Source organism: Puntigrus tetrazona, chromosome 18, assembly GCF_018831695.1.
Source record: "Puntigrus tetrazona isolate hp1 chromosome 18, ASM1883169v1, whole genome shotgun sequence".
In the NCBI taxonomy this organism is placed as follows: Eukaryota; Metazoa; Chordata; class Actinopteri; order Cypriniformes; family Cyprinidae; genus Puntigrus; species Puntigrus tetrazona.
This window is the reverse complement of record NC_056716.1, coordinates 13,514,807-13,535,095: the sequence shown is the minus strand read 5'-3', so window position 1 is coordinate 13,535,095 and position 20,289 is coordinate 13,514,807. Positions and strand designations below refer to the sequence as shown.

Here is a 20,289-nt window from a genome sequence, read left to right as displayed (position 1 = left end):
AAGGGTAAACTAACCCTTTAAGTTGGTTTACCAGCTCAAACAGTCCCAGCATTTATGGACAGAAAGGCCTCAGAGTAGCACTAATCAAATAAATTTAAATATTTCTTCAACTAAAACACAAGGGTTCAGGAATGTGTAGAACTGTTCCGATTCTTTAGAAACCTTTCTATTATGTCACTCTTGCTGATTCTCTGTGGTTCTGGTTATAGTTGTCTGCTATAGTATGTGATTCAGGTCAATCTCTCTTTGGTCTGCAGGACGATCTGAAAAGCTGGATCACAAGTATAAACAGCAGTATAAGTGAGCATGAAGAGCTCACCAAACAGGGGCAGACCAATCCAACTACCTCATCTACTGACGAGGGAACGCGCAGGGATGGCAGCAGGGCAGGCGGTTCGGAAAGAGGGGAAAAGTCAGACCGAGCCGATGGGGGATCTGTGCGCTCAGACAAGGGTGAAAAGCCTGAGAAAAAGACAGGCAAGAAGAAATGAGGCACACGATAGTAGTGAGACAGGAGCCAGGACTTCGGAAATCCAGGAAAGTGCTCTGACGGGATCAGGAAACGAAGGCGTCACTGTGAACTCCCTTTATGTCTTGCTGTCCAGTTGAGTATGGAATCAGGCAACATGGAGGAGCACGGAGCTCATGTCAGTGAGCGCCCTCTAGTGGCTGCCGAGGACCATGACAATTCAGGAGCTCCATATGGGCCAAAGAGCTGATAGCATAGGCAAATGGAGGATAAACGAGAAAGATGTTATAGTAAAGTAGCTCATGAAGATTATTTTCTAATCCGTCTGTGAAAAAGATGACCCATATGTATGTGTACCCAGTCCCTCTCTTTGTAAATTATACGTCTCAACATCAGTTCTATACAATCTCGCGCTGAAGAGAATGGAAATATGCCAAATTCTTTCTCAAGGTTGGTCTTTTTTCTGAAGAGCATGTTTTGTCTGTTTATTTTATAAGTTGTTTTGCTCTTTTATACTGTTCAAGTGTTGATTTGTATTCATTGGCTCTTCCACACAGTTTTGATTCTCGTCTCGCCACTTTGTAGACCACATGTTTGAACGCCGTATGACATATCAGAGCATGCCTACGAGGTTTAACATTCAACTGAAGAAACACATGGTCTGTTTCAAATAAAGGGAAGCAGCTCACCTGCTGTGAGTGTGTATTCTCAGATCCGATTACTAGAGTTTGTTGGTTTATGAAGTCTCAACCATTAATCTCATATTATGCATTAAATGTAGACTTAATTTGCTCTTTTAATGTCAGATTACCAAATCAGTTGTGTGTATGCGTCTTTGCATGTACACATCGTGTTCGTCATTAAGCCATTCTGAATGCGAGATCGGGTTTACATCATTTTATTTATACTCAAAAGTCTTCCAAGCACAGAACCGATTGTTTTATAAAAATCCACACGTTTTTTTCCTTTTGTCACTTTCTCCCAGCATTATTTCCAAACATTGCACTGAGGGCTGAATGGATGCGGGGCGTTTGATTTAACTGGTGACGTTTGTAAGATGGCTGCTGAATGCCATGTAGATGTTATGTGATTGTCTCTCCTTATTGGCAGAAACTGGGATAAATATGTCCTTGAGTTGAGTAGTTCCGCAAGTAATAGTTTAGAAAGCCCATAGCTAGCAAAAACGCAAGGTATATTGCAAGAAAAGCGGTACATGCTTTAGACAACTCTGCAAATGTTGACACAAATCCAATTTGTTTGTTTTTTTGAGATCCATACGTAAACATGCACACAAATGAGCTGACCACATTGTGACTACATAACGATTTTTCATGCAGCATACTGGGTTGAAATTAAATGTCAAAGTGTGTGTGTTAAACAGAAACGTAATGGTTTCAGGTATTATATTTGTGCCTCATTGTCCTAAAGTTTGTCAACTGTAGTCCCTAACACACTGTCTTTGTCTAATGTAAAAAAAAAGCTAAATAATGTTAGAAGCAATGGTACTCTTTCTGTAAAGGGAAATGTAAACCAATCATTGAGAGGGAGGAGAGGTTGTTCACGTAACATTTTTTCAATCAACAAATAAGTCGTTTTCTCTTTGCAAGCTCATGTTTGTTCCTTTATCTGAACAGAGCATCATGCAAATGCTTTTGTAACGTCCCTGCTTTTGAATATACAATTGTCAGCTCTCATTTCTCTATACAATCTTAAAGTATTGTATATATATCGAAAGAGCTTTCTGTGTCTGGGTTTGAATTTCTCTTCCTTTGATGCCCTTGGTTTTGTCTCCAAGTCTACTTTTTGGTACAAAAATATCCTATTTTTATGCAATAGAATAACTTATACAGGCAGAGGGTATGCAGTAAAAGTATCCAATGTGGTGGCGAACGGAAATAATGTATACACTTGCAAATAGAAAATTTATGCAACTTTTCCTTTGCACTAAATTACTGCCCCATTGCACAGTGCTATTGTGAGCGGAGGGATTGGTGCTTGAGGGTCTGGGATGAGTTGCTGTGTTTTGTGATCAGCTCAGCCAGCGGTATTATAAAACAATGCGTTCATTTACCTAGTTATTTTTTAAAAATCACGAGCTTGTGATCTCATTCGTACAAATTTAATACCTGCTGCTTTCGTCTCATGCAAGTCGATGGACATGAAGCTGTTGAGATGTACAAGTTGCTGTGTGTAACCGGAAGCATTTGGAAACATTTATAAAATGTTATTAAATCCGAGATGGATCTGATCCACAGAAAGCACAACCAAGACAAAATATACATATTGTTTTATGGTCTACTTCAGTACCTACTCTAATGTTTTTCGAATTTCTTGTGAGGTCTATATTCTTAAAAGTTGTTTAATTACTTTTATATATACAGTATCACACGTTAAGTGGGTGATATGACAGATGAACCCTCATAGTGATATTTTTATCTTCTTTAAATGTTTGGGTACGGCTGAAACCCACTTCTCACGTCATATCTATTGTGTCAGACCCTTAAGCACCACTGGTTTTAGCTCAGCAGCTCGATGACCTGTACAAATTGTAATTGCTTCTGTACAAACAAAAATGCTCTTTTTTTCTGCTGTGAAATAAGAACATTTTATGGGTTTTAATATCAGTTTCGAATATCCGCGAGGTTATTTCTCCAAAGCTCAAAGGAAAGAAATCGAATGGAAACTGGGCAATTCAGGTTGCATGAAAAACATTGTCCCTGTAATGGTACTGCTGTGCATGAAGAAACCACTCTCATTCTCACTCACAGCCACTGTTCAAGGGTGACACTAATACACATGGAAACAGTGAATGAATGAATGAATGAATGAATGCTGTATAATTCAGATCCTGACTGACTCTGTACAGTTAATTCCTTGATAAATACAGCTTGTGATATGTCAAATGTCTCCCTTTTTTATTTGTTCTGTAATTAGCACCTTCACGACATTGTAAAGGCCTAACTACAAGCAGGCTGCTGTTATGTGTGTGAAAATTAGCTTTAATTTGTTGAACTAAACTAGACCATGTTGTTTTTTTTAACACGTTAGCTTTGATAAGGAACATGGCTAATGCACTCGGCAGTAACATTGACTGATATGGCTTAGTGTGGCCTAGTTTGTGTGATTTAAAAGAAAAAAGCTTGCTATTTCAAATACTGTCAACTTAAAGTACATTATCACGACAATAGCGGTAATTGTAGATTTACTCCAAAAACTTGCTCAACCTAATATAGCTTTACCTTAGCAGTAATTTTCACATATAATCCTCCGAGTTTGATAAACAAGAAACTTAAAATTCTTACCTTTCAGACAATACTTACATTGCTTGCTATTGCAGTTAGCATGCTATCAAGTTAGCACGAATCAATCGTTGTTTGCCCGAATCAACGCAGTAGCGACTGGCTCTTTCTGAACGAATCACTTTTTCTGAACGAATCACTTTTTCTGAACGAATCGTTTCAATTTCTCATATTTTAAAGACTCGCTATGGTCGCTTTTATTTCTCATAATACGCATAAAATACAGCACTTATCTCTAAATACTATGCTGCGTTATATTACATTACAGTCTGATTGGCTGCAGGAGACAGCTCTTGTAGTTTTATTAGGGGTTTTTACAACAAGTGACCGCTAGATGGGAGGATTTGAAAGCGGAAGTGTGGCATGTGAGCGGATGCGTGCGTGTTGTTGCTGAGAAGCGAGCGGTGATAACGATGTAGTGAGAAGGGAGAGCTGTCACATCCGCGGCATGTGGAGTATCATCGCTATAAAGTTTTTTCAAATAGAAATGTCTCGTTTTGGCGCTCAAAAGCCAAGCGCGCTCTTCAGCTCATGATCCCGGAGGAAAGGCGCGCTCGGGGAGGAGACCACCGAATCAAGGTTAGTATGTTATCATACCCCAAAATCACCTTTTTTCAGATATACAGTACATTTAGTCTCTACTCTAAACTGTTTGGCGTCCACCGCTTCGAGGAGAAAGCCCCGTTCGTCGGTTTTACTCTTTAAATCGTTAGTTTTGGCGAATCTGCCGCGCGCTTTTATGTCCGTGTTGTTTTTATTTAAATAAAACAAAGTGCTTGTGAACGACAAAATGCCTCGGAACTGAACAAAACTTAAAAAAGCGATGAAAACGTCTGCGAGCTGCCCTCAGTTCAGGGTCGTTTTGGGTCCGGTCGCTTTTTGAAGTCTCCCCTTTAACATTTTAAGCTTCGCTCGCCCTGCTTTCGCGCCTGAGGTTTTATCGCTGAACATGTCGAGGACACTGAAGTGAACGCTGAGCATCCCCGCAGCGAACAATAGAGCAATTGAGAAGCAGCGAAAGGGGGTGAAAACGTTGATTGTTTTCCTCTCTTGTAAACTGTGCCACATCTCTGCCTGTCCTGCATCTCCATCGCGTTGAGATGAAGTGGGTCAACTGCTGCTTCATCTGCTGACCCTTCACCCTGTCCCTGATCCAGATCCGTCGACTGCGTCTCTACCTAGGATTACTACAGGAACAATAACTCGTTTCTCAAGTTACAGACGTGACCGTGTTTATATGAATGTAAATGTTTATTTGTCGACAAAGCAGCAGAGTATAAAAAGCTTGGCCTGATGTGGAATATACTTTTTTATATATATATATATATATATACTTAGTATTTTGTAGGTTGTTATATCTGAAATACATAATTAAATTAGGACTCACTCAATTTTTAGTTAATTTTAGCTATTTAGTATTCTAGGTTTTACAGAATTAAAAAAATATATATATATATATATATATATATAAATATTTTTCAGTCAAAACCTACAATACTAATAGCTAAAATAAGCTAAAATTAATAATTGAACAACTGAGTATACAAACCTTATATATATATATATATATATATATATATTTTTTTTTTATTATTATTATTATTTTTTTTTTTTAATTCTAATATACACATGCATGCATAAACTTCATTATTAAATTGAATGTGATCAAACCAATAGCTTGTTAATTTTGGAAAATCAGTTTGTAAAAAGTTTCATATTTAAGATTTGATTAAATGTATTGTCTGTTATGATGATAAATGCTTAAATACTTATAGGAATGTCATTTTTAGTGAATATGTGCAATATTTACAGCACAATTTAAAGTGTTTAAAATTCATCAGATAATTTAGGTACGCCCGTATTGAATAATCATTTTTTAAATTAGTTTTACTGTACGGCTATATCAAGGTAAAAAAAAAAAAACTGTGCATGTTTTTCAATGTAGAGATGGAGGCACACTGTTCAGGCCTCGGCAGGAAGAGGAAGAGAGAGGAGTTGAACGGCGAGACGGAGGAGGCGTGTTTCCGAAAACGTCCACGGAGGACTCTGGTGAGTATTGAGAAGGTTGCTGTCACTCAAATGCGACGATATCATTTCCTGACCCGTCCTATGTGTGTCTCCAGGGCCTGACTGAACCCGCGCCGTTCGCCGATGAGCTGGTGGCCGCGAACGCCCCGTACGCTCGTGTCAGCATGGACGAAGCCCGCCGTGGCACTCCGGGTGAGTGAATGATGATTCGATCCGCGCTTCCCCTCAGTGTGCACACGTCCTCAGCGTGACCTGTGTGCTTTCTCATCAGAGCACCGACCCGTCCGCGTCTACGCCGATGGGATCTTTGACATGTTTCATTCCGGACACGCTCGTGCCTTGATGCAGGCCAAGTGCCTTTTCCCCAACACGCATCTCATTGTGGGCGGTGAGTCTGAACATCTCGTAAAAGCTCAGATTCAACCGGCTCTTCGATTCAGTTACGCGTCACTGGTGTCCCATTAGTTAACACTTACATTAATACGTATTCTATTGCTCGTTGTTATTTAATGTTGGTTAATGAAAACACAAGTGTTCGTTGTTTTTCAGTGTGCAGCGACGATTTGACGCACAAATTTAAGGGTTTCACTGTCATGAACGAGGATGAGCGCTACGACGCAGTGAGTCACTGCCGTTACGTCGATGAGGTGGTCCGCAACGCTCCGTGGACGCTGACGCCTGAATTTCTGGCTGAGCACAGAGTGAGTCTTCAGATCAACATCACGCTTCCATTCCTGTGCACCGAGATCATGCCATTGATTTGCCAGGGAATGCATGAACCCATCTTGAACGCTTTGGATCAAAGCCTCTGCCAGGCGTCTAAATAGAAATGTAAATGTACGTTTCCCACTTGAAGTAAACATTTATTGAAATAAAATATATTTTATTATTATTTCAATAATTAGTTTGAGCTAAAATAAACTGTCTGTATAGGTTTTATTACTTGTTTACATTTATAAAGTGAATTCAAAAGGTCAAATTAATTTTTAATATTAAAAAAAAAACTGTGTATCAGAGATGAGAAACAACCTGCTTACTAGAGAAGTAAAGCTAGGGTTTGGTTTGCTTGTTGTTATGCATATAACGTGGATCAATACAGTGTTACCTTGATGTTACATTAAAAAAATACGAAGATAAATATTGGCAGCCTCATAGGTCTCATTATCTCGCTCAGAGAAAGTCTTCAATGCTAATACGATTTTGTCCCCAGATAGATTTTGTCGCCCATGACGACATCCCATACATCTCAGCAGGAAGTGATGATGTTTACAAACACATAAAGGAGGCGGGTGGGTGTTAACAACTTTAAAAAAGCAGTCAAAAATGTTTTTATTGTAATTATATACAGTACATGCTCTCAAATCTTCCTTTCAGGTATGTTTGCGCCAACTCAGAGAACAGAGGGCATCTCTACCTCCGACATAATCACACGAATCGTACGTGACTATGATGTTTATGTGCGCCGCAACCTGCAGAGAGGTTACACTGCCAAAGAGCTGAACGTCAGCTTCATTAACGTGAGTGTGATTGAACGCCTTCCATCTCTTAAAGGAGAAGTTCACCCAGAAAATGAAATTGTCGTCATTTACTCGCTCTCAGGTTATTCCAAACCCACGTGAGTTTCTTTTTTTCTGTTGAACACAAAAGAGTATTTTGAAGAACGATTAACCAAACAGTAAAAGTGTTTTCAAGGCTGAAACAACTTGAGAGTAAATAAATCATCAGGATTTTAATTTTAGAGTGAACTCTCCCTTTAATATCCCTTTTCTAATGGCTGGCACCAGAGATTAGTTGCTCATTAGTATGCATGTGACTAGAATATTAGCAATCTATTATTGTTGCTATAATTATTATTATTGTTAAATAATGGATTTGTATCTCCCAGGAGAAGAAGTACCACCTGCAGGAGCACGTGGATAAAGTGAAGCAGAAGGTCCGAGACGTGGAGGAAAAGAGCAAAGAGTTTGTGCAGAAGGTGGAGGAGAAGGGCATCGACCTCATTCAGAAATGGGAGGAGAAATCACGCGAGTTCATCGGGAACTTCCTGCAGATGTTTGGGCCGGATGGAGCGCTGGTGAGTCTGGACGGAGCTTTTCCACACATCTTATCCCAATTACTATGGTACACTAATATACTTATAAGTTTACTCCCCTCATAAGATTTCTGTTTCTGTGAAAAGAAAACGGATGTTGTTCAGAATGTCCGGGCTGTGTGGTGATGTATCTGCGGCTCCCTGTGCTTTATTAAGCCCTAAACCTTCTCAAGTCATCAGATAGCTGAGATATAGTTGTTAATAAGCCACAAGGACTAATTGTATTTGACGTTAGCGGTGACAAATCTGGCGCAACGTGCATGTTAGAATGATTTCTGAAGAGTCGTGTGACACTGAGGATTGGAGTAGTGATGCCGGAAACGCTGTTTTGCATCACAGGAATAAATTACATTTTTAAAATGGGTTAGGATCTTTTAAATTGTAATAATATTTCACAATATGTTATTTTATAAGCCAAAACATTCTGTAATTGTATGATTTCTAATAATAACTTTTGACTGGTAGAGTATAGGAATAAAATTCAAGCGCTGCTACGGTGGAGGGGAGTTTTTATTCTTATTTTTTTAATTTCACTAATGGGATGTGTTGTGTCTCTAACAGAAGCACATGCTGAAAGAAGGAAAAGGGCGGATGTTACAGGCCATCAGTCCCAGACAGAGCCCCAGCAGCAGCCCCGTCCGCGAGGAGCGCTCGCCGTCCCCCACCTTCCGCCTCCCCTTCTTCACCTCCTCGCCGTTCTTCTCTCCTCCTCCTCCTCATCACAGCGGCTCACACTACGCGGGCAAAGATGAGGGCGACTAGGACCCATCCGTTCTAGAAATCACGCTCACAAACGGCTCTTCATGCTTTCTTTAAGCCATTTTGAGTAGCCAAGAATATAAATGAAGGATGGACCAGCTCAAGATTTATTTGAAATGCACAATAGTGACCAAATTATTCCACCCGTGCTTTCTAAAGGTTTTGATCCCACGTCTCGCTCTCGCTTCAGAGAGATTTGCCACACACCACTAAACCAAAAGGCTCATATTGTTGGCCTATTCCTCGGATCGCATTCGGCCCGGAACTTGCATAATTATGCATTTTTAGCGCCTCTTGTGTTTTTTTTTTTTGTTTTCGCAACAGAGCGTCCGCTCGCACATAATCTCATTCTCGGTTGTGCATAAAACTCACCCTCACCTGCCTTCATTGTCCAGATCTTTTCATACTTGAACAGGGGCCAAACTTGAGACTTATTCCAGCATGGGGGAGGGATCGCGGGACGGAAAACGTCAGGATCTTTGTATAGTTCTGGAATGTTTTTTCTCATTTTACGCCGCTTACAGTATTGTCTGTTTTTTTTTTTTTTACCTCCAGTCATTCTTTTTGCATATTCACGTGTCTGTCTGACCTTTTTATGTTTCTGCTGAAGTTCACTAGGTGTTTTTCCTCACATGAACTCTCTCTCAGACTCTGATGTGAAGTAATAATTTCGGGGCCTGGCAGCGGCGGCGTCTGGCACCTCCGTTTAGACCCTGAGCTAGTCTGTGGCATGGGTCCCAGTCTTTTTGGAAAGGCTTTGCATGCTGAATGTTTACATTACCCAAGCCCACCGAGGGACAGTGTTAACACGAAAGAGTGCCAGGACCTGTTTGCTTACATGTTTACATGGGACAGGAGGAGACGTCCGTAGCATTATGTTTTTGCCAGCACACCAAAACACAACTTTGGCATTCTTGCGTTCAGAAACGTTAAAATTTCATTTGTTTTAAGATGATCTTTGTGAATCAAAAGGACCAATGCCAGTGAATCACTAAACTATCTTGAAAGAAAAACTATTTCTTGTATTGTCTTGTGGTTGCTTATTCACGGGGATGAAAAAACACACAATATAACACAGCACCTTTTAATGTCCAGGTATCGTTTTAGAAAAGGATGATTTTAAAACACTAGCATTAACCTATCACTTCAGATACAGATGCTTTCCAAATTCCCAATTAAAGTAGTTTTTAGTTCACTTTTTCGTAGTGTGAAGGACATTTTTAATAATCTAACAAACTTTTTCCCGTCGGGAACTTGTGTAATGTTTATCGGATGTTAATGGTTCTTCACCGATGCAAATAAAGGGCCTTTATTTTTTTTTAAGAGAGTAGATGATTCGAAGCACCAGCACATGTAAACGAGGCTATATTTCAAATCATAAATGATCATAAAAAAACACCTGCCTCTGTGGTTCTCAACTTGAAGCCATTTGAGGCCTTCAGCAAGCTTCAACAAGGGCAGCAAAACCAATTTAATTTAGTTTAAACTCAAACTAAAATCATTTTACAGTTAAAGGCCCATTCAAACCAAAAGCAATAGTTATAATAACTATATTAGTGTCCACGACGACCGGGGTTAAACATCCTGTTTATAAGCACGTCTGCGACTTTGAGTGCTTGCGCTGTGATTGGTTAAATTCTGATTGGCTGTTGTATTATTCATCAGCTGTAATACCTTCTGTTCTGAAAATTATTCCAATAATATTGTTCCTTTGTCATATGCAACTTCCACATGCGTAAGTAAAAATATTTTTAAAAATGTGTAATTTTTTACAAAAAAAAAAATTTTAGATTTAGATTTGTAGATTTATTTTGTAATATCGCTATTCTTATTTTAATATAAAATGTCACTGTATTATCGCCCATTTATAATTTGCTGAATGCAACTGTAAGGCCTGAATATAAGATGTCATAAACATCCAAAATTTTCCATAAAACTGCTTTAAAACAATCTGTTCTTCCGATGATGATTGGTGTGAATGGCCCTTAAAGCTACTGAAAAACTAGGGACCTCACATGCACCGCTGAGTATGAAACTATACTTAAATCATGAAATCATTTTTCTCTAAAATATTTGCAACTGCAAATTCCTTTTTCAACCTTTTTTGTAAGCATCTTCGAAACTAAATATGCATCAGAAGTGGCGTTTGCCTTATAGTAAAAAAAAAGCACCTTTGTCATCGCTGCAGCAGAAGTACAAAAGAAAATCGAATTGGTGGTCCTTCGTTCGGATATTGTTCAGGTCGTCCGTGCTGCCTCTGAGCAGCAAGCAGAGCTGAGGAGAGCGGGTCTGAGTGCTCTGGAGCTCTGGAGGTAGAGCATGTGATCAGTACATCAGCATCTCTTCATCAGCTGTTGTTGGACGACTGCTCCGGCTTCAGACGGATGGCCCATGAGTTGGCAGAGACGACGTTACCACGGCGATGGATGCGGCAGGTGTACGTGCCTTCGTTGAATTCGTTGGCCACGAGCCGCAGGTCCCGATCTTTAATCACGATATAGCCAGGAATGGACGTGAGCAACTGCTCGCCGTCTTTATACCAGCTGATGAAAGATGAAATAAAGATATATCAGGGTTTTACGGCTCATATAGTGTGGAACAAGTGCTCAAGGAGGAAAAAACTGCAGTTTCACAGATGCTGTTATTTATATAGTCAAAAAGAAATATGAATTTCTGATAGCTCATAATGTAAATCTTTATAACATAAAAGCATACTCTACCTGACTTTCGGAGGCACTCTGGTATTTTTGGTCCCACAGCGGAAGCCCACGACTTTTCCACGAGGCACAATTTTGATCTTCACGTTTTCAGGAGGAGGTGTCGGTGTAGACGCAGCATCCAGAGGCTCTGAGGAGCAAACGGGCACGTTAAAGAGCCAGCTGTGTTCGTCTACGCAGCATCACTGCTATTTAAAGTAACGGACGATGTCCGTCCACATGCGGCGTGGAAGTGAAAGGCTTTTGGAAGGGAAGCCAGCGCTGCAGGAGATGTTGGAGGAGGATGTGTTCAGTGTCTCACCGTAGCACAGGTCGCAGCGCTGCGGGCAGTTCTTCTTCATGAAGCTCCGCCTCCTCTCACAAAAGCCCAAGCGGGCCCAAGGATCGCACACTCGCTTCTTGTCCATGCATCCTGAAGCAAACAAACGCACAAATGAGAGAAACAAGCATAAGCTTCTTTTCCAAATCACTTTACTTTTGCACTTATTATTAAGGCTCACACAATAAAAATTCCACCTATCTGTTCTCTAAATGCATGCTTTAGAGCTTACTGTTAACAATGCATCGATGCATGCTTCATAATCTTTAATCAAAACCGATAGACAATAGACTTCTGCGGGCCTTCTCCAATCATTTTGTTCGCTGAAACCCCGCCTCCACTTTTAGAAGCCACACCCACACTTCAACAGCCAATCAACAACTGACACACAGAACCAAGTCCTGCCCTACGGTTTATGCACGTCTCCAAGTTACAATTTTCTGTGGCTTTACACATTTTGCTTACCGTAGAGGCGCTGGATGCCCCAGATATCATCTTGAGCGATGTTCCTCTGACCCGTGTACGTTGCATTAGGGTGCATTAACGCGTTAGGGTCCCGTGAATGCCAGAGGCCTAAAGCGTGACCGATTTCATGAGCAGCTACCTGAACCAGGTCGTTCAGCCACACACCTGAGCAGAGACAACACCAGAAAACACCAGATGGAGGGTTTCTGTGAACATGAAGATTTCTCCTCACGGTATGTTCCTTCTATGTTAACTTTAAAACTCAAAATAAACCAGTAATGAACAATTTAAACTAAGCACTGCTTCATGAACATTTATGAATCTTTCGTTTCAAATCAAGCTTGTATTAAACTCAGTGAACAGAGCTGTGCTTTTCAAACTGAACTTGAACGCAGGTGCCAAAACTGGAGTAATTGGAAATTATTTTGCATATTTATACTAACTTATTTTATCATTCCCACAATGCAGACAACGGCACTTCAACATAATTAAAGCACCACCAGTCTGTTCAGAAAGCGTTTAGAGATGTTTTTGGAGTCAGTGAGCAGATGTTGTATTCTGACAAGCACATCCCCCACCGTTTGAACAAAAAGCGCATTCGATCCGTACCTTGCTTCCAGCTGAAGCGGGATTTGCCCAGAATCCAGAATTCATGGTTGTCGAAGTGAATCTCTCCACGGGGGGGGAGGAAGGCGTGGGCCAGCTCCCCGTTCAGCCCGTCAAAACACGGGTGCAACGGAGACCACCAGCAATCTGTGTGATTGTACGTGTAGAAACCTGACTCCGAGAAAGGAGGCGTTAGTGCTTCGTGCAAGAAAAAGGCAGATTAAAAAACTGCACGGAGCGCTCTGTCAGCCTGCCAAAGTGCACGCGCCTGATGCTCTGGCTCTTCTCCCGCACATTCATTTATTTACCTATAGTGATGTCAGCACTTTCGTTGGGGCTGGTGATTTCAGCGAAAGTCAGAGGCGAAACGTCGCTCCATTTCGTGAAGGCGATGCTGATGGCTTTGCGGGTATCGTCTTTATTCAGCGTGTTGGGGAACTTTGTGATCCTTGAAGAGGGAGAGAGCTACATTACTTCCGGCCGAAACCCGAACGGCACGCTTTCAGAAGATCTCTGCGTCTGCTATCAATCAAGACGGCACATTTACGAAAACCCAAACACTCCCGAAATCAGTCTGCTCTTCCTAAAATATCCCCCCGGATCATATCACGCATCTGTGCGGACATGCATGCAATCACGCACATCAATACACTTTCTTCCAGAAAGTCAACATTTTTATATATATATGTATAATGTGTCTCTCTCACTTGTAGGTGACGTTGAAATGCTCCCACTTGTATCCCAGCGGGTTGATGGCGTAGCGCTTGGATCGGGCCGGACCTCGATGAGAGCTCTCTTCCGTCTGCACACACGGTTTATTCAGACGAACGCTAGTCACCTGAGAGGAAGACAGAAGAGAGAATGCTGAAAGAAAATGATTAAAATTACGACTCGAGCTCATAATATGCTCCGTTCAGGAGATATACGACCTATAACCTGCTCGTGAAGATTTTGATGACACTTTTCAGCTGCGTTTGGGCTCTAAACCACGCAGGAAGCTAGAGCCACGCGATTATCGATAAACGGACATACCTATGTGAAGACGGTAGATGCGCGGGGGAAGGATTTTGATTCTGAAACATTATCTAAAACGAGTAAGAAATGTTTCGCCAATCAAACAAGCAGAATTGCTTCCACTTTTGATCATCCCAAACCACGCCGGAGCGCATTACGATTATTACGATTATTACAAAACCGTGGAGTTGGTGCTGTTCCAATCCTGCTGCCGTTAAAATTCGTATTCGTTTTTCAATTCTTGCTACTTCTCGCTTAAGTAGTCAAGCTCATCCAAGCGCAAGCGTGCCGAACGCGCTCAAATCGAACGAGCATTTTCAGTAAACTGCACAGAATAATGAAATAAAAGGCCACTTTCGTGACTGTGTAATTAAAAACATATTTAAATACATGACATACAAGTTTCGAAAGAAACGGTATTAATGGAGTTTAGAATTTAGTTTTGTCAGAACAAACAATTTAAGCAATTATGAAATTGCATAAGACACCCCTACGCTCATTAAATTGCAATTACCATGTAATCAAGCCTCCATTTAGTTAATCAAGCATTAATTTAACATTAATCTTCAGTTCACACTTTAAAAGTACTTTTTTCTGTCCTAACTACTCTTTTTTTTAAAATAATCCATTTGCATTAGGATAGATCACAACAACAGAACTGGAATCAGATTTATGAACTTTTATAAGAGCAAATAATAAACTTAATCAGTAGAATTAAGGACAGATCTTGTCTCGTAATACGACCACGAAACCAGTCGTAAGAAACACAGGTGTGTTTTGTAGCAATAGCCGACGGTACAGGGTCAAAACTGACCATTTTTCTTTCATACCAAAAATCATTAGGGTAAATATTTAGTAAACTTCCTACCATAAATATATCAAGACTTTTGATTAGTAATATGCATTGCTTTAAAGGTGATTTATCCAAATATTCAATTAGTTGTATCCTGGCCAAATACTGTCCTATACTAACAAACCATACATTAATGGAAAATTAATGTATTTATATATTTTATTTGTATATATTTAGTATAAGTATCCTTATGACTGGTTTTGTGGTCCGGGTTGTGCTGTGTAGTGTTTCAGTAAGCTCTGGAAGATCTGTCACCCATATGTGAAGACCCCGTGACCTTCAGCACTCTTCCTCTCTCTCTCTCTCTCTCTCTCTCTCTCTCTCTCTCTCTCTCTCTCTCTCTCTCTCTCTCTCTCTCTCTCTCTCTCTCTCTCTCTCTCTCTCTCTCTCTCTCTCTCTCTCTCTCTCTCTCTCTCTCTCTCTCTCTCTCTCTCTCTCTCTCTCTCTCTCTCTCTCTCTCTCTCTCTCTCTCTCTCTCTCTCTCTCTCTCTCTCTCTCTCTCTCTCTCTCTCTCTCTCTCTCTCTCTCTCTCTCTCTCTCTCTCTCTCTCTCTCTCTCTCTGTTTCTCCCTCTCTCTCTCTCTCTCTCTCTCTCTCTCTCTCTCTCTCTCTCTCTCTCTCTCTCTCCCTCTCTCTCTCTCTCTCTCTCTCTCTCTCTCTCTCTCTCTCTCTCTCTCTCTCTCTCTCTCTCTCTCTCTCTCTCTCTTTTTCTCCCTCTCTCTCTCCCCCTCTCTCCCTCTCTCTCTCTCTCTCTCTCTCTCTCTCACACACTCTCTTCTTTGTGCTTTTGATCCCAGCAAACATTTTACAACTCCAGAAAAAATGCACGTGAACAGCCAAAGAATGTCTCTGTCTCCCAAACAAGCAAGTAAAAAATGTGTTTGGTTTTTTTGAAGATAAAGATGAATTTTGCATCGAGAAACATGCATGCATCCCGGTAGTCTATGCTTAAAAAAAGCACGCATAAAAACAGTTTAAATGTCGCACAGGCGCTAAACTTATACCGAAGGCTCCTGAAAGCCTGTGCGTGTGGTTTCAGCTCTGACACGATACCGAGCGCTTACCGTGGGGTTTCTCCGCGCAGGCACGGCCACGGCGTTATCCAGCGCCATCAGCAGCAGCGCGCACGAACAAACCCAGCGCATCTTTAAATCCCACAACTTTCCTCACGGATTACCTTCCACTTCGTGCTTCATCTATATATAGAGTTCCCACAGAACCGATGACAGACGCTGGCGACGGATGCGTCCGCGCCTCGGGACGCACGGACTCCAGAGCGTTCCTTCTCAGCGTGCTCAGCGCGCGCAGGACACTTTATTTAGCGCACTTCTGCTTCTTGCTCTGAACTTTCGCTCTCTCCGGGGCGCAGGAAGGATCCAGCAGGAGCACAAAGCGCCGCCCTGCTCCGATCTGATGTCCTCCTCCTCCTCCCTTTGCTCTCTCTGCATGTGCAGCCTCTGTTTATCAACTCGGAAAAAATTGTCAGTTTATTTTCCTTCACGCGTTATTTTGTGTTTTCGCGACGCGTGCAAAAACACAAAAGCGCATTTCAACATAAAAAAATATATATATATATTTTCCTCACATTAACCTGAAATATGTCACCTAGCCTTATAGATTTTCAAATTGCCAAATTTGGTGATATTTTGGTCACGTCACCTGAGTGACGTCACAACGTCAGCATCTTCAAAATGTTTTTTTTAGAGGGGCGTGGCGTATGGGCGGAAACGCAAAGGACCAAAATGTATCTATTTAAATAGCTAAAATTAAAATCCTAAATATGAAATGAAGTCATTTTTAGCAGGTTATTTGTTTTGGGAATAAATTCAGCTGTCAGTGTATTTTGGGAAATAAATAAACTACTGTAAATTCCTCTGGAACAACACCTCCAGTACATCACAACACAAATTAAAACCCTGGATACGCTCTACGTTGAATGTTTTTGAAGTTTACCCCAACCCTCGTTTCTGCAAGTTTCAGTGATATCTCACTCCAACTGCAAGTCAACATGCGAGGGAGCCTTTTGAAAGGGCCGCAAATTAAGCATGCATAAGCTGCGCTCATTAAAAATCCATTGTGAAGAATTGCAGATTTTGGCATAACACATGGCATTCATGGCCAAACGGCCCTCGGTTTCTAGCCCTAACCTCATTAGTTTGGTCGACCTTCGGAGGGTTCAGGAACAGCCAGGGCTTTTCGCAGTGCTTTACTTTAACTCTCACATCACTATGGAGAGAAGTCGTTTCTCTGAGAGGAAGTCGGTCGCTTATGATGGATATCGTCTTTGACCTGAAGGGTCAACGTACAGGCTGTTCAACGGCTTCACATTCCCTATGCATCGTTTTTGTTGACGTCTAAAAGACGATGCAATTATTAACAAAGACCGGGCACCCATTCAGTCGCAAATGGCAAATTTAATATTTTAAAATCGCATTATGACACACGCGTGAGCTCAATGCCATTGAAGGTCAAGTCATTCATTTATACAGCGCTTAACAAAAGCAGCTACGCATTAATAAAACAGGAAAATTAGCGTCAGCGGTGTAAACAAACTCAATTGGAGCTGTAAAGCGGCTCCAGCGAAGATAATAGCGCCATTACTCATCTCGGTGTTGTTTAAGTATCAATGTCGCAAAGTTCACCAATTACGAAACGAGTCGAGCTCAGCCCCACGGAAGACAATCGCGTCGCTATTCGTAGCTCTGGCCGACGGTTGGCTGTCAGTCAGTGTCATTCGAATATCAATAACACCGCTGCATTAGCATAGAGTATGGAATTCCTGAAGCAGAGAGAAACATGGATTTGGAGAAGGGCACCTGAAAGGCAGCCTCATATCTTTTGCGAGTGGTTTTGAATTTGGCTGGAGGCCCAGGCTTTGGCTGCACTCCAGGTGACTGCGGAACCGGGGGCTGCTTGACCCTTCGCTGTCACTCACTCTGGGAAAGAGCAAAAAAGAAAGGGAGAGCGAGACGGAAGGACGGAGGAGAAAAAGACTAGCGGGACAGGAGATTCTCTTTCAGGGGCCCTGAGAGATGAGAGTTTAATTGGCCATCGATCCATCAGTAGGTCCTCTGGCTCCTGCACCCACTTAATGATTGGCCATGACGTCAGCCTAAATACTCGCGCTAATGAGTGACTTCCCACACAAACAGCCCCTGCCCGTCCCTGCCGCAGGAGAAGAGCTCAAAACTTTTCCCAACCAGCTGTAACGGTGGTGCTAAATCAGACCACCAACAACCAAACCAACCCACAAACGGTGCTCGCATACATATCCTAACGGTCTCGTTTACTGAATACCTTTTCTGTATGGCTTATGCCAATGAAACAATGGAAATATTTATTAGATATAAAACGGATTCATCTTGTATTTTGTGGAGCCACTGCAGAGACGACGTAAAGTGCCATCCAGTGAACGAAAGGAATAGTTCTTGTGATCCAAACATTTTTTTTCTTTTTATGTAAAACACAAAAGGTGATATTTTGAAGAATGCTGGTAACCAGTTTTGCTCTCCAAAACACCCTGACCAGGGTTGCCAGGTTTACACAGAGGAACCCGGCCAATTGCTACTCAACACTTGGGCAAAGGCAGTCCAATTGCTTTTTACGGGGGATCCCCTGATTTCAGGGTTTTTGGTGGTTAAAAGTCACACACATATTATTAGAGTCGCTTCAACCCACATAGATGAAAAACATCCAGCGGGAAGAGTGTTAAAGTAGCCCAGTCCTGCGGGAAAAAAATGCATTCTTGGCAACACTGACCCTGACCTCCACCCTGACCTCTGACCTCCTTCTTACTTCTCAAAGTATCTTCTTTAGTGTTCCACAGAAGAAAGTCATACAGGTTTGGAACGACCGGAAAACGAGTGACAATGTCGACAGAAACACATCACGTTTGAATTTACAAAAAGAGATCCAAGTTAGTCTTTCAAATAGTGCCTGTTTTTCCCATTTATTGACTAACGGCTCTCCGTGAACGTTCCTGTAGTTCAACGCTAAAGGCACGCTTCTCAGTTGCACAAAAACAGATTCAACGTTCCTCAGAATGAGAAACTCAACCCGCAATAATTAGATGTTAAATAATACAAATATTTAATTTTATTGTCTTTGCTGCTAATGGATGATCCATTTTTAATACTATTAAACAAAAGATAAATGTTTCATTATTTTTGAATTACTGAAGAACTTTTCTCTCCATCCTGCTGAAATGTTTGAGCTGCTCCCTCCACTACACAGACAGGAATTTGCATTTCTTTGGTGTGAAAAGGCTTTTAGGTTTACAAAAATTAGAACTTTTTATATTATAAACAAACAAGCCGGCCCAACACAGACCAGCAAAAAGAACACAAAAATAACCACTATACAGTAACAGTTATTTTTTTTTGAGAGCAACGCAATTTTTTAAATCATTATTTTTACAATTAACTTTGCCCAAAACCGTTAACAGAATTGAATTTTTTGGCTTTTCCCCCAAACTTTAGTTCATTTTTAAGTAATAGTTTGTTCTGTGCCCCCCATTGGTGATACGCGGATCTCTTGATACGTTGGACTGAAGCTCCCTTACTTTTTGTCCTAAACAAAGCCATTGAACAATGAAGCAAAAAGCCTTTTCAGTTAGAAGTCTCACTCACGGAGAGGGTTTGACGTAGTATCCACGTCATTTCTTTTTTTCTCCACAGATGGAACGGCCGTAATTCACTAGGTTTCTACGCATTCTTTGCACATTCTTGCGTTCATGTATCCAGCATTTTGGTGAGTTTGATTAAATGCTTCCATCTACAGGATTACAGCGCACTGCAGCCAATATAAACCAATCCATAAAAAAAAGTTCCATGAACTCGAAAAGAGCTTTCCAAATGCTTGGAACGGTTAGTTTCAACAGTTACCCAACAGCTTTAGATTCGTAAAGAGACACAACCTTGGCATACGATATTTGTATAACATAAAACAAAAACACCAAGAGTAATTGATTACACATTTTATTAGGTTTAAGACGACAGTCACAAAGTTACTGAATAAAGACGATACACTGCAAAAGGAGCCTCATCATCTCTCAGAGCTGAAACACACTGAGGTCAGATGGTTTAAGTGTTATGACACAAGTGTTCAAGAAGATGCGCAGGGTTGAGTTTGTAGTGTTGCCTGAAACGTAACGTAGTAGTCGACAGTGAGCTCATCACTAAACTGTGCTTCCATCTCTGTGCGGTTCAACCCAAATGCTTTCACTTTAAGATAAATCCTCCGGCGGCTTCTGAAGAGCGGAGAGTTTATACGCACATGAAAGGAACGAGCACGGTGTTCAAGACCTTAAAAGGCAGACATGGCTTATATATTTTGACATCTCCAAAATCTCCTGCCTTAGATCGGGACTAAGGAAAGAGCTTTAGAAATGGGACCCTCTCTTAAACGTTTAGTGAAATGCGTCTTTTTGAAGTTGCTTCTGCCTTCAAACTAATCCCAGGAGAAGTGCTGAAATGCAGGGAGAGATTTCGCTGATGCAAAGACTGACTTAATCAACCGGTAAACTTCAGTCATGTAAACAAAGTGATGATGATGATGAAGGTTAAAGCGTGACACGGAAAGAAGGTCAAACGCACAAATGTAAAGTCCCTGAGAGATGTTGGGGACCCCTGACTCACTTACGCATCAGTCACTATATGACACCAAATGAA

The 20,289-nt window shown here is 41.3% G+C and overlaps 3 protein-coding genes across 4 annotated transcripts in view; 2 read left to right on the top strand and 1 right to left on the bottom strand.

Annotated features, from left to right (window-relative positions):
- LOC122362968 (spectrin beta chain, non-erythrocytic 4-like) overlaps positions 1–3,372 on the top strand; it is a 58,842-nt gene extending 55,470 nt beyond the window's left edge. The window contains 1 exon segment of the mRNA XM_043264796.1: positions 258–3,372. Within this exon segment, the coding sequence (XP_043120731.1) occupies positions 258–491 (234 nt within the window). The 3' untranslated portion in view covers positions 492–3,372.
- Positions 3,373–4,106: 734 nt separating this feature from the next.
- pcyt1ab (phosphate cytidylyltransferase 1A, choline b) lies at positions 4,107–9,663 on the top strand. Of its 2 annotated transcripts, XM_043263911.1 has the most exons (9): positions 4,108–4,347; positions 5,714–5,817; positions 5,892–5,988; positions 6,068–6,184; positions 6,346–6,497; positions 7,007–7,085; positions 7,171–7,313; positions 7,682–7,870; positions 8,450–9,663. In XM_043263911.1, the coding sequence occupies exons 2-9, from the start codon at positions 5,716–5,718 to the stop codon at positions 8,648–8,650; spliced, it is 1,080 nt and encodes a 359-aa protein (XP_043119846.1). In that variant the 5' UTR covers positions 4,108–4,347; positions 5,714–5,715; the 3' UTR covers positions 8,651–9,663. The 2 variants fall into 2 exon arrangements, with proteins under 2 accessions (XP_043119847.1, XP_043119846.1); XM_043263912.1 differs by lacking the exon at positions 6,068–6,184 and having other exon boundaries at positions 4,107–4,347.
- Positions 9,664–9,789: 126 nt separating this feature from the next.
- Positions 9,790–16,029, bottom strand: mmp23bb (matrix metallopeptidase 23bb). Its single transcript, XM_043263910.1, has 8 exons — positions 15,685–16,029; positions 13,462–13,592; positions 13,063–13,202; positions 12,758–12,925; positions 12,149–12,313; positions 11,666–11,776; positions 11,368–11,494; positions 9,790–11,190 (listed from the first exon to the last, which is right to left on the bottom strand). Exons 1-8 carry the CDS (start codon positions 15,763–15,765, stop codon positions 10,995–10,997), a joined length of 1,119 nt encoding a protein of 372 aa, XP_043119845.1. The 5' UTR covers positions 15,766–16,029; the 3' UTR covers positions 9,790–10,994.
- Positions 16,030–20,289: the final 4,260 nt, after the last annotated feature.

What these genes read in the sequence shown, in the direction of transcription:
- mmp23bb (XM_043263910.1), bottom strand. Translation starts at nt 15,765, where the DNA reads ATGCGCTGGGTTTGTTCGTGCGCGCTGCTGCTGATGGCGCTGGATAAC. An exon ending in CTGCGCGGAGAAACCCCACG is followed by an intron (nt 13,593 to 15,684) that starts GTAAGCGCTCGG and finishes TCTTCCTCTCAG; the next exon opens with GTGACTAGCGTTCGTCTGAA. An exon ending in AAGTGCTGACATCACTATAG is followed by an intron (nt 12,926 to 13,062) that starts GTAAATAAATGA and finishes TCTCGGAGTCAG; the next exon opens with GTTTCTACACGTACAATCAC.
- pcyt1ab (XM_043263911.1), top strand. Translation starts at nt 5,716, where the DNA reads ATGGAGGCACACTGTTCAGGCCTCGGCAGGAAGAGGAAGAGAGAGGAG. An exon ending in AACGTCCACGGAGGACTCTG is followed by an intron (nt 5,818 to 5,891) that starts GTGAGTATTGAG and finishes GTGTGTCTCCAG; the next exon opens with GGCCTGACTGAACCCGCGCC. An exon ending in TTGGGCCGGATGGAGCGCTG is followed by an intron (nt 7,871 to 8,449) that starts GTGAGTCTGGAC and finishes TGTCTCTAACAG; the next exon opens with AAGCACATGCTGAAAGAAGG.